Source organism: Panthera leo, chromosome B1 (genome assembly GCF_018350215.1).
Source record: "Panthera leo isolate Ple1 chromosome B1, P.leo_Ple1_pat1.1, whole genome shotgun sequence".
In the NCBI taxonomy this organism is placed as follows: Eukaryota; Metazoa; Chordata; class Mammalia; order Carnivora; family Felidae; genus Panthera; species Panthera leo.
In genome coordinates, this window is record NC_056682.1 from 114431466 (window position 1) to 114447324 (window position 15859).

Sequence of the window (15859 nt, forward strand, 5' to 3'; positions counted from 1 at the left end):
TCCAGATGAGCTTGACCAGTAAGATATGGGGCGTGGCAAACCAAGGAATCAGCAGTCCAGCATAAGGCAGCCAATCTGGTTTTGTTTTATTTTTAAGAGTCACAAGAGTATCTCACCCTGACTAAAATGTGGCTTCAGCAAAGTAAGACTAATAAGGAACCCAGAGGTAAGAACACTAGGTATGGGCTTTCCTGGCCAGCTTTTTAACTTTGTATGGCTGTGAAAAAACTGAGTTGTTGTTGTTGTTGTTGTTGTTGTTGTTGTTGTTGTTTGAATCTTCTCATATTCAAGGTTTCCAGTCAAGGATGTCTCTGGCTGTCAGGAGAAAATGTTGGCAGCAGGAAGGGGAAATTGGTCACCTTTTATTTCCATCAACCCCAGAGGCATTGCTTTTTGCCAGACTGCCCACCCCACATGAAAGGATTCTCTTTATTTTGGTTTTGATCTAGTTCTCTGGCAAAACAAATGTGAATTTTCCTAGCACTTCCCTTCCTCTGGCCAAGGCACAGACTGTTTGCTTGGATACATGGTCTAATTTCTATAATCCTCTAACCTGTAAGAGACTTGTGCACCAGAGTTGATGGTGGGTCTGTTGGGGATCCATCTAGAACATCTGAGGGCTCATTTCCTGAGGGGTCATTTCCTGAGGAGGGGACACATGCCTAGAGAAGACATAAGCTCCATGAGATGAGGGTCTGTGTCAGTCTTGAGCAATCCTGTGTTCCCAGCACTGATCATAATACCTGGCACATATGGAGATCCAGTACATGAGAGTGGGTGTTCAATAACTTCTTCTACAAACTTACTTTTGTACAGAAATTAGTGGTGCTAGATGGTAGTGCATAAAATAATCTGGAAGGAATTCTATTCCAACTGTATTCTCAGTGGCCAACAGTATAGATTATAACATCTTTTCCCAAAGTATTTTGTGGGACACTAGACTCAAAATGTGCTCAGCAAAAAACGGATCGCACAGTCAAGTAAGCTGGACATACTGCGTACCTTCACGTTAACCTATTAAAGAGGTTCTTCGGTTTTTCTGTTTAGAAACATGTTTAACTTTAACCCAAAATTTCTTAAAATTTTTTGACCGTGGAATCTTCACCTTGCACCTACTACCTACTATCCCATGGAAGTAGTGCTCCTCTGAACTCACTTTGGAATTATATTTGGAAAGACAGAATTATGTCGTGATTGGCCCTCCATTGCTCTCAATAGTCCCTTGAATGGATATTCAGGACTTTCCTCTAAAATCATTAATTACGTGAACCTGATGACTTATAATTTTCAAATCATCCTGCATGAACATAGGGCTAATGAGTTCCTTCTGCCTTCCTATGAGGAGAGGTTGGCACTCTCCTCTCTCAGGACAGGAGTTGACTACGAACAGCTTCTACATCAGCTCGGCAGTCTTGTGCATTCCCTGGTATGGAGCTCCAAGGGACCCAGGGACCTGGTGAGAGAGGGAATTGGACTTCTGTTCATGAACCCTGGCTTCTTCTTGTGACTGCCTATGTGTCAGCTTGGCAAGGCTAAAGTACTCAGTTATTAAGCGCCAGCCTAGGTATTGCTGTGACGATAATTTGCAGATGTGGTTAACATCGACAATCAGTTAACTTCAAGTAAACAAGATTGTCCTCAATCATATGAGTGGCCTCTTCCAATCAGAAGAAAGACCTTAAAAGCAAAACTGAGGTTTTTTCCTGGGAAGAAGAAATCCCACTTGTGGATAGCAGTTCCGGTTCCTGCCTGAGAGTCTCCAGTGTCTTGCAGGTTCTGGTCTTCAGTAGAACCTTGACTGATATACTGTCCACTGTAGCTTTCCCTCATCAGCATCCCTCTCAGCCAGGCTAACACATTTTTCAAGCACAGTAACAAGCCCAAAGGGATGGACAAAGCATCTTCCCCTCAGGCCATGGAAAGGATCTGCCTCAAAGCAGCAGGAAGTGCAGTCTGCCTGACAAGAAGACTGGGAAGGAGAGACAGGAATACCCTTTGCCTTCAGACCCTGGTGTACAGGTTCTCCCCGAGGCAGTTTGTGTCTCTTCCACTGTTGCTGCCCAGTAGTGGGGCCAGGTGGGGGGCAGTTTGGGGCTTGGGGGGTGGAGGTGTGGGGGGAAGGGGGAAATTGCTCAACACTGAAGTATTTCCATGCCTAGGCACAACCAGGTGAAATAATTGTGGAAAAAACACTTGCTTTCAATTTAATGATTTATTCACAGTTTAATGGTATCTCAGGGCATTTATTTTGCATTTAAGATGAAAAGCATAGATTTATATATATTATGGAAATAGATGTACTTCTCATTTTGTTTTTTTATTTTATTTTTTTTTTATTTTTTTAACGTTTATTTATTTTTGAGACAGAGAGAGACAGAGCATGAACAGGGGAGGAGCAGAGAGAGAGGGAGACACAGAATCCGAAACAGGCTCCAGGCTCTGAGCTGTCAGCACAGAGCCCGACGCGGGGCTCGAACCCACAGACCGTGAGATCATGACCTGAGCCGAAGTCTCAGTCAGTCTTAACCGACCAAGCCACCCAGGCGCCCCAATGTACTTCTCATTTTGAAAGCCCAATCTGCTCAGTGGCACTGACATGAGGGAGAGATGGGACACACCTGTTTGTGCACTCACATGGGTGTTCTTTAAGCTGCGTCTAGAGAGGACTTTAATTTTTACATATGTGGTTAAAACACTAAAATGTGCATACTCGGTGATCCCAGGTCTAAGATTGTATCCTGAGGATATACGTAAAGTTGTAACTTATACAAGATCTCATCTCAGTTGTGAAAAATCAGAAGCCACTTGCATGCCCAACAGCAAGGTTAGTAAACGATGGTAAGGCAATATATGGTAGAATAAAATAAAAATAGCTGTCATTCACTGAATAGTGTACCAAGCACTGTTCTATAAGGGCTTTATGTTCTCAACTCACTCAGTCCTCACAGCAAACCTACGAGGCACATTCTATGTCCCCTTTTTACAGATGAGCTAACTAAGGCACAGAGCGGCAAGGTGAAGTGCACGAGGTCGCACACTTAGCAGGTGTAGGCAGGATTCCAGCCTGAGCACGTGGGCTCCAGAGCCCACGCGCTGCGTACATGCTGTGCCTCACTCTCAAGAAGGATGATGTTATTTCAAACACGCATATGTTCAGATACGTATACACAAAGCAGCTGCTCCAGATGAGCTTGCCCAGTAAGATATGGGGCAAACAAAAATGGAAATTCTACACTTTAAAATCAACGATCTTCCTTTTTTCTTTATTGCTCATCTGTATTTACTAAATTTTCTACAATGAATATCTAATATCTTACAGTTTAAAAATAAAAACCGTCAAAATACATTTTATTATTTTGATTGAGAACAAACTCTTAATTTGTCTGGTCGGAGACTAGAGTCAGCTCAATGAAGACCAACGTTCAGGACAGCTACTCAAGCAAATTCATTCCAGAAGAATGTGAACCAGGCAGCACAGGGAGAGAACTCCTCCAGGGCACAAGTTCCAGGCCCCCTCGTCACACACACCATCAGTGAGCCAGTCAACCAACAAGCCCTCTGCTAGGAATATTGCTAATCTGAGAACATCTGCGCCTGCCCTTAGCTAGTTTCCAAAACCCCCGTTCTCTCAACCCGGCCAATCATTATGATTATTAACAGGGACCATGAGTTTCAAGTCCATAATCTTCTGAAAAGTCAGGAAATAAAATAAGTAATAAATAAATAATATAATAAATAAATAAAATCGGTGGTGAGTTGGGACTTCACAGAACTCTTTGTCCCTGGGTGTGTAGTCTTAATATTTATTGAATGAGATAAGAAAATAATCAGACATGTAAAGGTTAGACAGAACTGAATAGACTCTTACAGATTAACTTCAAATATCTTCATTTGACAAAGATCCCAAGGCTCAGAGAGATCAAATAACTTGCTCTCAGTTACCCAGACTGTCAGAGGCCAAACCATAATTAAAAACCAATTGTTTAGTGCCTAGTCCAACACTCCCTCTGTTTGAGCCATGCTACCTCAAGCGTTTGGATTCCGTTGAAAGGAGGTATTGGTATAAAAACAATACATATTTTATAAAAACCATCTTGTATTCACTTTTATTATACTAGCAATACACACAAAAGTATACGGAGTAACGCATGCACATAGGTCCCCTTCCACATACCATGACAACCCCTCACCAAGAGGTAATTACCATGGTCAGTAATTTGGGATGTGACCTTCCAAACCCCTTTCCACAGATACCATACATGTATTTAGTGACATGCTAGAACGAGCTTATACTGGTTCTTGAGAGCCACCTTAAATGTTCAGGAAAAGTTGTGAGCTGGTTGTTAAACACAGTAAGAATTAAAAATTAATTTATATAAACTTATAATTAAGTTGGATTAAAAACAAAGATAAAAAGTACTCAGAACTCATCACTTCCTTGTTTGTTTGTTTTACAACTTTTTAGTGTTGTCTACATTCCTCGGGTTATCTCCATTTATTGGATCTGTACGATGGAAAGAATAATGGTGTGTTTCTCTACGTCTCTCCCCAGCTTCACATTTTTACATTTATAGGATCCACCATCATGGGAGCATTTACACCAAGGAAATTGAAAAATGCTACAGATCAGGGCAGGCCCTCCCCTCGCTGAGACAGCCAGTTTTTGAGCATTTACTAGCATACCATAAGAGACTTTTTTACAAGTTCTTTTTTCTTTCTAATAAATAGACTATTGAAAACTTTTAAAAATCCGTTAAATGCATTTATTTTCCTTGGTGAAAATAGAGATGAAGCACTCACTGAAACATGTAAAATATCAACGTGTTTTTTAAACTATGACTCTTCTTCTCTCCCGCAATAACCTGCTCCCTTGATAATCTAAACTTCTATTTTAACCAGATCCCAGTTCCTTTTAACTTTCCTCTTCAAGGATATTACGCCTCCCCTCCTCAATTCACCCCCACATCTTTCAAGCTCTCTTAAGAGAGAAAGAGAATTTTTAATGGCAGAGGTGAAGTTTCCCGAAGGTAATTACTTAATAGGCAACCAAACAAGAATGGCTGGATTTGCTTGGCCATGGTAAGCACCAGCTCCTGCTAGGGGCCACTCGGGCACTCTGAGGCTCCTGAATGTCAGAGGGAAAGCAATATACTCAGGCCCTTTTGTTGACACACCAAAAGATTAGGTTTCCTTAAATTCCTAAGGAATTTCAGAAGATTAACTTTTAGATAGGAAACTTCATAGGCTGAGCAGGCTGAGAAAAGAAAAAAGAAAAAAATCATGTCACCCTCAAGCAGTTCCATCAAGGGATGAAATTTTAAATCACATCATGTCTCACACCCATTGCTTAGTGCAAAATAAATCACTTGAACAGAGGGCAAGCCAATTTTTACTTTAAAAATGTTGTGTCCTAAGGCTGTCTTCTTGAACTTCAAAAGCACACTTTGTAATTACTCTACCTATCAAAGGAAACTCAACATTTCACCTCCAATTTCTTCAGCTTGTGTTATCACTTTTAATTGTTAATAAACCACATTAATTTTAAACTGATTATTCTGTTTGGGAATTCAATGTTTTCTAACAGAATACACTGAATTATATATAAGTGGGCTTATTTATGTACCAGCTATAGTTAGGTGGGGCTTTTTCTCACTACCTGTCATTTGTTTTATTTTTAGTAATTTCTGTCCTTTTGGAGACTCATAGCAATTCATGTCCCTCATTTTTTTAAAGGAACATTTCTAGGAATAAGAAGGATAAAAAAAAATGCCAGGGATTTGGGGGGGTTGGGGTTTGTGCTCAACATTGATATCATTTGCTTGTGGGTCATGAACCTGCCCATGACTTTTTATTTTTTTTAAAGAAAGCAAAGGACTAAGAAATAATTTGCTAAACTCAGACCACACCATCAACCTTCGTTCAGATTTGTTCATTTTCCTAACAAGATGTTCCCCAACCTGGAATTAACAAGACAAGTTCTTCTTGCTATCAACCTTCCTGCCTCTGTAGGCACTGACCATGTCTATTTGACAAAAGCATGTATTTGCTTACAAACCATATTTATCCAGCCCAGTAAATTTGTTTGTTACCAGCCATGGTAACAAACAAAATGGTCTTGAGATGGAAACATGCCACGTTTGTCTCTACTCTAGCATCAAGCTCAGAATTCAGGAGTTGAGAGCTGTTCCTGCTTGACTAAAAAAATTCTGAGAACATAGAACATCCTTCTCTCTACCTTAACTGTGCCCATAGTGCCGAACCCTCCACCTGGAGGGAGCTCCTTCTCCTCTGCCAACAAGACTGGTTCTGCATGCCCTTCCCAGCCTCCTGGATAACTGACATGCTTTCCACATTGGACCTCTTATCACCACCGCACCCACCATCATCATCACCATCATCATCCTTTATCAAGGGCTTTCTGTGGTGCCAGGCACTGTTCTACATGTTTTACATGTGTTGATTTAAGTAAACCTCACCACGACCATTATTATTAACACTCTGTAGACATAGATAGGACACTGAGGCACTGAGAGGTTCATGTCCAAGGCCACTCAGCTGGTAGATGACAGAGCAGGCCAGCTCCAGGGACTGTGCACTCAAGCACTCTGCCATACCTCCCTACTTCATCAAGCTACTTAGTTACCTATATAATTGCTTCTCCACTGGCCTAAGTACTCCCAGAGGGTAGGGACCATCCATCATGCATTCCTACATTCCCCGGGGTGCCTGCCATAGTAGCTGGTGCATAGTAGAGGCTCATTACCTGTTTATGGAATGAATGAATGGATTTTTCCTACCATTTCCAGGTGTATGAACTGGGAGATGTCTCCGCAAGAAGACAGCCTATGGTAGCACCAAGCTGGTAGCCCTGGACGGTACATGGCCTAAAGTCAAAAATCTGTCCGCTCCTGTGCCATATAAGGTGAGCAACATAACTGATTTGGTCAATCAGCTAAACACTGATCGGTATCACCTCCCCTAGAAAGTTATGACAAGTAAAGTGCCACAGATGGCACCTGGCATACTGTAAGTCAATGATGGAGGTTCACATAAGCTAGCAGGGCTAATGTTACGTTGGTGGTAAGGTGGGGAAGGTTGACATATTAGCATATCTTTCTGATTCTTTTAGCAATCCGCTAACAAAATTATAATTTAAATTTATTTATTTATACATACCCTGTCTTTTCCCCCAAAACAGTTTATATATTCAGCAGATCTCTACATTGGAAGTGGAAAGAAATAAAAAAAAAAAACAAAAATAAGGACAGTAAATGGAACTTAGAACGAGGCTAATACCAAAAAAAAAAAAAAAAGTGCATAATAGTCTTTATATATTTGCTATGGCTGAAGCAAAAGATTAAAATGTATATAGTAATTTATAATGTACATTCACAAAGACACTTCCTATGGGGTCTTCAAAGCAGCCATTCCCTATAGCTAATGTTATTATGTGCAGGTCACAGGTCAGGAATTTGAGGCTCAAAGAAATCAAGAAACTTGACTGAGTTCACACAGATAGTAAGTGTGACTGGAACCAAAGCCAAAATGAACCCTTTGGGGGAAGAAATTAATTCCAAAGCCTGTTGCCTAAGAGGACTCACAAATCCGCCACAACTTGAGCCATCTCTTCCAAATGGGAGAAAATAATGAACCATGATAGCTTGGGTAAAATCTTTCTTTGTCTGTTTAACCAACAATTATTACAGTATAATAATAATTTCGCAGATGTGCAAAATCTGAGTGTGATTCTAGAACTGATGTTTTGTGAGTCTGATGGTACATCTCCACATGCTCCTGCCCACAGAAGTTACACTCTTTCCTCCTCACAGAGCAGGTCTAGGCATCCTTTTCCTGAATTTGCGTTCTGGGTAAGGTCAGACTTCACCTCCTCCCCCGCCCTTTACCATAAGTTCCTCAGGTTTTAGTGGATCTCCTAGAGGGAATGATTGGGTCTTCTCTGCACAGGGTGTGAGGAAACACAGGACCAACATCCAGACACCTTAGCATAACCCTGATGCTGCCTCCTCACCTCTAACTTGATTGGAACCAAAATGTGAATCAGAAGGGGCTTAGACATGGTACTTGAAAAAAAGAGCACAAAGCAAGGAAACAAGATTTCTGATGATGAAGAAAGAATATTTACAGGCAGAGCATTTCCGGAAGATTTGCTTCCAAAGAGGGACCTGTATCATACTAGTCTCGGTGGGCTCTCCTTCTCCTCCACCCCTCCAACCTCTGTACTCCCTCCTTCACCTCCCCTGCTCCCCTCACCACCTCCAGGGCTGTTCCTCACCTGAGCAACTCTAAGGAAAGTGCTTTGGATCCTGCTTTTCCAGAACTGTGCTTCTGAGCCTCTGCTTCTGTCCTCAACATCTACAGAAGGTTTCACTGTGGAGTATACCAGTCAACACAGTGAAGAAACATAATAGTGCCCACTTAGACATGGGATTAATTGCAACCAGACACACCTGAAGAACAAAAATTCCTTAGCCTCCTGCTGACTTACTGTGTGAAGGAGGGGTCCTGCTGATGTGTTAGCAATCTTCCCCAAACAATAAAGTAATCTAATGCTTTCTGTTTGGGGAGCAAATCACCACTAATGGGATCTTGCCAATGACACCAACACCCTTGCTGGCCCTCACCTTTCCTGACTTTCCTTATATGGCCCCTCTCTGACTGTGATAATGTACCAGCCTGTACGGATATAGATACTTCACTTTAGAACTAATCACAATTCTAGGGGGAAACCCCAACATCATCTTCTGACTATCCGGAATCCAACAACTTTGTCTTAGCTATAAAAAACCACCTATGACCAATAGACTGTGGAGATATAGATATATAGATATATATATAATTTATTTATTTTGAGAGAGAGGGAGAAAGCCTCTCCCAGGAGAGAGGGGCAAAGATATATATAGATATAGATATAGATGATATAGATATAGATATAGATATAGATATATAGATATAGATAGATAGATATAGATATAGATATAGATATAGATATACACACACATATACACACACACACACATACACACACACACACACACACACACACACACACACACATATATATATATATATATATATATATATATATATATATATACATACATACATACATATATGGAGAGAGAGAGACAGAGAAAGAAAGAATCCCAAGTAGGCTCCCCACTCAGCACAAAGCCTGATGTGGGACTCAATCCCACAACCCTGGAATCATGACCTGACCAACTGAGCCACCCAGGCGCCCCTGTGGGTGTTTTTTTTGTTGTTGTTGTTTGTTTATTTAGTTTGTTTGTTTGTGGGGTTTTTTTTTTTTTTTGCTGTGGAAGGACATGAAATAAAATCTAAAGATACCTCAAAAAAAGAAAGGGGAAATAAGTCTAATCATTCAGTCAAATACTCTGCTAAGACAACCACAAAACAGCATCATGGAACAAACTTGGGAGATAATGTAGTATATAGTATGTAGTTGCAGAAATCGAGGCCCAAAGAAGTTAAATGAATGCCCCAAGGCCACAGTACGAGTTAGTGTCTAGACAAGAAGCTGAATGAGCAAGGCAGGCAGCAGGAGAAGAAAAGCACTAAAAGAAGGCAGCCTGAGAATCCAAGACTGCAGGACTGTGCAAGCTACTTGGTCAATTAGAGACAGACACACCCTGGGGTCTCCTGCTGGTCCCATACATTGCCTCCATCCCCACTGCCATTTCCACTGTTTACATGCCTCTCACTCATCCTGGACTGGGTGCCATTTCACATCTACATCTGGGATCTGTCACAGCTGATGAGCCGCAGAGTGGATGACAGACGTCATGTGAGCCCCTTCCCACTCAGTGGGTCCACTTTCTACCCCAGGAATAAAGCAGAAGTTGCTTTATTTATCCTTATTTATCTATGCCCTCTCCCTATCCACCCCCCCCCAAAAAAAACGTCTTGTCACAAAAAGATTTTAAGCCACCTTATTTTTTTTTAAGTCTTAAGCAGCAGAGGTTTATGACCTCTGTTTGAATTTTTTGAAAGTGCCACAATGAAGCATGAGTTCAAAGTGTCATCATCTTTTTGCCGGTGGATAGCTAAAATACCCTGTTCAACTTGCTTACCAAAACAAGTTAAAGAGAAATTGGAAAGAGGACTACAGCACATGTTAAAGGGTTTTTAAAAAATGAGTGTTATCACGTAAGAACTAACTTCCTTTTTCTATGGTCTGGTACTTGCAGCTTGAAATAACAGCTGGCCCTTGGTGACAGCACACTGAGGAAGCCACATCTGCCTCTAACAATCCTCTTGGAGGCTGAAGACTGAGGCTTGAGGCCTTAAAGGAGTCCTGAAGACTGGATTCTAATTTATTCACAGCTGATTTATTTATAGACTTTTTTTTCCTAAATTTCTTTGTGATGTTTAGTAATACACAAAGGTAAGTTTTCCCATATAAATAAAACTGATCACTACTGCCAACTATATCAAAAAACAACTGTTAAACTGTGAGTCTTTGCAAAGAGGGGGAGTGTTCAGAGCCTGGATATGCAAAATAGCATCTGATATTGCATGTTTGGAGCAATCAAACACATCTGGGAAAAGAAACCCACTGCCGCTTAAAGTACCTGCTCTATTCTCTAGCACATCTGTGGTGCAATTAAAGAACCTAGTGCACAATTAAAATTCAGGTCAGCTAACAGCAACAATGGGGCTCTTTGATGTGAGGTCAGCTTTGGTCATTCTCATATACTCATTAAACAGGTTAATCAACTTAGTGCAGGATATAGGACAGGACTGACCAAAAATCCATTTAATTACCATTACCCTGAAAGCATTGGTAGAGAGATCTATTTTATTTGTTTGGCATAGCAACTACTGTTTCATTGTCACTGCATGCTAGAGCTAAAGGTGCCACTTCTGGAATTGTGTGCTTTTTTCACAGCTAATGACATGTAGATATAACACAAATATTTGTTTGTATTTATTATTAATGTATTATAAAGGCAGATGGCTTGGTGTATGTCTTTCCTTTTCCCCCGTGTACACTTCTCTCTTTTGGTTAAAGTACTGAAGCATGGGTTAAATTTGTGGAAGATGTCTCATGCTCTTTTCATTTGTTTGCTTTACTTTGGGTCAAGAAGGTGTGAATGTGACATATTCAGTCTGGATGAGTAAACTTGACTCATGTTCTCCTAATGGGTTTTATCCAGCACCTGTAAGGAAGGACAGGTAATATGACCAAGTAGTGCCTATGGTGAACACTCAAGTAGAAAGACCTGAACTTTAGGTCAAATAGACTTGGATTTGAATCCAGCTCCCTGATCTATACTCACTGACAAAATGAAGACAATAAGATGACTTTGCAGCATTGTTGTGAGGATACAATAAAATAATGTATATAAAGTGCTTAGTGCAGTGCTTGATACATGGTAGAACTTAATGATGCCTATTCATTAAGAAAATGCTTTCCTGAGTCACTGAGGAATCTACAACACCATTAATCAGGGTGCAATTTTCTCTTCCTACTTAAAACCAATATTCAGTGCTTCTCAAAACAAACCAGTTTTTTATAAGTTTGTTTATGTTATTTTATTTTATTTTATTTTATTTTATTTTATTTTATTTTATTTTTTTAGTAATCCTTACACCCAATGTGGGGCTCAAACCCGCAACCTCGAGATCAACAGTCGTATGTTCTCCCAACTGAGACCAGGCACCGCAATCAGTTTTTGTTTTTTTTTAATGACAAAACTGAACATACAATATATGGTGTTAAAGAAAATAACGAAAATTCATAACTAATGGGGTCTAAATGACTTCAACAGGAGGGCACTGTGAGTGGGTGTCACAGGTATTATAAATGCTTCTTGTGTCATGCCCGAATAAGATACAGGGAGTCCCATCTTTGGGGAACAGGAGGTGACATAGGAACACTCAAGGTTAAAAAAATCACGAGTGCCTGGCTGACTCAGTTAATAGAGTCCATGGCTCGTGATCTCAGGGTTATGAGTTTTCAAGCCCCATGTTGAGCATGGAGACTACATTAAAAAAAAAAAAAAAAAAAAAGTGGCGCCTGGGTGGCTCAATCGGTTAAGCGACCAACTCTTGATATGGACTCAGGTCATGATCTCACAGTCACGCGATTGAGCCCCTGCTTGGACTCTGCACTGGGTGTGAACCTGTTTGAGATTCTCTCTCTCCTTCTCCCTCTGCCCCTTCCCCACTTGCATGCGTACACTGCTTGCTCTCTCTCTTAAAAAAAAAAGGGGGTTAGGGTACCTGGGTGGCTCAGTTGGTTGATCGTCCCACTCTTGATTTCGGCTCAGGTCATGATCTCCCAGTTTGTGAGATAGAGCCCCACGTCAGGCTCTGTGTTGACAGTGCAAGACGGCTTGGGATTCTCTGTCTCCCTCTCTCTCTGCCCCTCCCCTGCTCATGCCTGTGCATGTACATGTGTGTGCTAGCTCTCTCTCTCTCTCTCTCTCTCTCTCTCAAAAATAAATAAATAAACATTTTTTAAAAAGGTTAAAAATCATAAGCAGCCCCATATCCCTTTGGAAAATACACTTGATTCTTGTTACTCATGGTAGTTATGTTCTGTACAGTCACCACAACCACTGAATTAGCAAACACTGAACCAGTGTTCCCAGGGGGAAATATAGGGTTAAGCTCCTATGAGCTTCTTGTTACAACATTTTTGTCAAGAAATCAATACAAAACCTTATTTTGTATGTGTTTCTCTTTAAAGACATCTTATTTAACACATACCGTTGGTTCATTAACATTGAACTCACAGCCAACAGCACTTCAACTCGTGTCTGAATGAAGCTTATCTACTGGAGGAAGTTTCTCCATAAGGCAGGGTCACAGCCTCTTGCACACAGACAGCAACTCAGTATTGTTCTTGGGGCCATTTTACACAGCAAAAATACCAACAAAAAGCACAAAAATACAAAAAGCAGATTAAATTGACCACAAAAAGGATACTTGTTTATCATGTGCAAACAGAAATAAGAATACAGTGCCGGATTGTTCAACCACAGCTGAGAAATGTGTGTTGGGCAACTCAAAGTTTTCACCATTCCACCCATGCCCAATATCTATTGGGGGCAGGGGGTACAAATAAATTTTAACAAGTAGGTGAATTCACAATCGCAAAATCCATGAATAATAAGGCTCAACTGTCAACTTGAAATTTGACATGTCCCCTCTCAATAAGCCCTATATGGCAAGTCTTTTCTTCAGTGTTTGATGGAAAGCTCCTTTGGGAAATTACCAGATAAAGTCACTGAGTGGCATTTAGGGGACACGTTGCGTGAAAAACACTATAGTAACTATGTTGTGTTTATTATGTGCCAAGCACAAGTCGAAGTTTAGTTTATTAATTAAATATATGTTAATAGTTATAGTTATTTATTAAATACTTTTATTATTTAATGATTCAAGTTGTTGCTTTCCTCTATTTTTGATTTAGAAAAGTTAGTTTGGGTGCCCTAGGAAGGAAGCTATCCCAGGTGGTTGGAAGTAGAAAAGCGTACCAGTAGGAAGACTAGAAGCCATGGATTTCTAGAAGTGTTCTCTCACCCCACCTCTTATATAAGAGCATCTATTGATTCATGTTGAGACCAGCCACTACTAGCTAGGCTCAACAGGGTCAGCCAAGTGGAATCTACTTCAGAGAGCTACATAACTCTCAGGATGACAAAGTGTTACACCTGGATGGGAGTCTAATCGTCATCTAATTGAATCTCGCTCGATCTTCCTCGCTCTCTCTTTTTTTTCTTTTTTCACTTTTAATTTTTTTAATTTATTTTTGAGAGACAGAGAAAGAGCATGAGCAGGGGAGGGGCAGAGACAGAAAGGAGACACAGAATCTGAAGCAGGCTCCAGGCTCTGAGCTGTCAGCACAGAGCCCGATGCGGGGCTCGAACCTACGAACCCTGAGATCACAATCTGAGTTGAAGTCAGATGCCCAACCAACTGAGCCACCCAGGTGCCCCCCCTTAAAATAAATAAATAAATAAGCGTAACAAATATGTTATAAAATCACATTGTGGTTTAAAATGTGGCACTGAAGAAGGGATATACAAACAGACCAGTGGAGTGGAATACATGCATGGCCATAAAACACACACACACACACACACACACACACACACACACACACACACACAGCAAGTTTATATGGATGTATGGGTAATCATCTGTAGCACCACTTGAAATCATTTACCAAAATAAATTATAAAGAACTAAACATTTTTATAAATTAGAAAATACAGATATGATATAGATTGATTAATTTTACAATAGTGGATGAAATTACAGAAGAAAATATCGACTACGTAAAATATTTAATCCTCTGTTTAATAAAAAGTAAAGAAAATGAGAATTATATTTTAGCAGACTCTGATGATTGCCTACCCGGTGTCCATTCTTTCCTATTTACTTGCTAACAGAACTCCAGTGTTGCCAAAGGAGCAAGGTATCCAATTAATAATCCTGTCTTAGACATCTTTGCAGCAAGGGGTGGCTATGTGGTAAGTTAGGAAAGAAGAAAAGTATTGGAGACTGTTGAAGAAGGCATCCAGCGAAACTTCACAAAAAAGACACACTGTAGCAAATGCTTGGTGCTCTTCCCAGTTCCCCTCAGAAACCCTTTATCTGCTGTGTGTGACAACATTCTTGTTTCTGGAGGTTCTGATCCTGACAGCTCACACCTGTTACTTTCTTCAACGACCTTTGAGCTACTAGAGTATCTTTTCCTAGATGTCAGAAGGGCCTGGGTGTTCACCTCCCCATCCTTCCCCCTTGCCTGGGGTGGGGGTCTGAAGGTGGGAGCTACTTGGCTTTGAGAGGACACCAACCTGCCTGATTTATGCTTAGAGTCCAAGATGGGGCTGCAGCACTCCCTTGCGTGGCTTTATCTTCTTCTCTATGCTGTTTCCCTTACTCTACTCATCAATTTCTCCCAGAAATACTTCCTACGTAAGTCACTAACACAAGAACGGGCCAAGGCCTGCTTCTGGGGAATCTGACCTAAGACATATTCTCAGCTGGCCTGCCCTTTCATCTTTTGTTCCTTCACACTGCCACCTTTTTTCTTTTTGGAGCATGGAAGAAATGCCTGGAGGTTCAGCAGCCATCTGGCAAACACGAGGCAAGAAGCACCAGGTCACAGATCCATACACTAAGGATGATATAGCAAAAAGACGGGGAAAACCTGATTACCTGATGGTTTAATTAAATTGTCCTACTAGTCCTGGATAGACTTATTTTTGCATAAAACAGGTAACTACTTACTGAGGTGCCTGGTGGGGCATATAATAACACCCGCCCCCCCCCCCCCAAAAAAAGATGTCCACATCCTAATTCCTTAAACCTGTAGCTGGGCCATGTTACACAACAAAGAGGAATTAAGGGTGCAGATGGAATTAAAGTTGCTACTCTGCTAACCTTAAAGCGGGGAGAGTAGTCTGAATTATCCAGGTGGGCCTGGTGTAATCACAAGAGTTTTTAAAAGCGGAAACGGAAGCAAAAGAGAGATCAGAGCTAAAGAAGATGTGATGGTAGAAGCAGAGGTGGGAGGAATTATATGTGAGAACGACCACTCACCTCTGCCCGCTGCAAAGACGAAGACAGGGGCCACCAGCCAAGGCACGCAGGCGGCCTCTGGAAGCTGGACAAGGCGAGGAAACAGATTCTCCCCCGTAGAGCCTCCAGAAGGGAACACAGCCCTGCCAACTCCTGGATTTTAGCCCAGTGAGACTCATTTTGGACCTCCGACCTCCAGAACTGTTAAGAGTAAGTTTGTTTCGTTTAAGCCATCAAGCTTGGTAATTTGTTACAACAGCAATAGAAAACCAATACAGCCATG

At 41.1% G+C, this 15859-nt stretch overlaps 1 protein-coding gene across 3 annotated transcripts in view; it reads right to left on the reverse strand.

Moving 5' to 3' along the window:
• Positions 1 to 15859, reverse strand: part of LOC122217967 — a 132614-nt gene that overhangs the window by 86369 nt on the left and 30386 nt on the right. For 2 of the 3 annotated variants that reach the window (XM_042935722.1, XM_042935723.1), the window contains exons 4-5: positions 15598 to 15777; positions 7177 to 7218 (exon numbers count right to left, since the gene is read on the reverse strand). In XM_042935722.1, the coding sequence (XP_042791656.1) occupies positions 7177 to 7218; positions 15598 to 15777 (222 nt within the window). The remainder of the gene's footprint in view (positions 1 to 7176; positions 7219 to 15597; positions 15778 to 15859) is intronic. The other variant, XM_042935724.1, reaches the window with a different exon arrangement.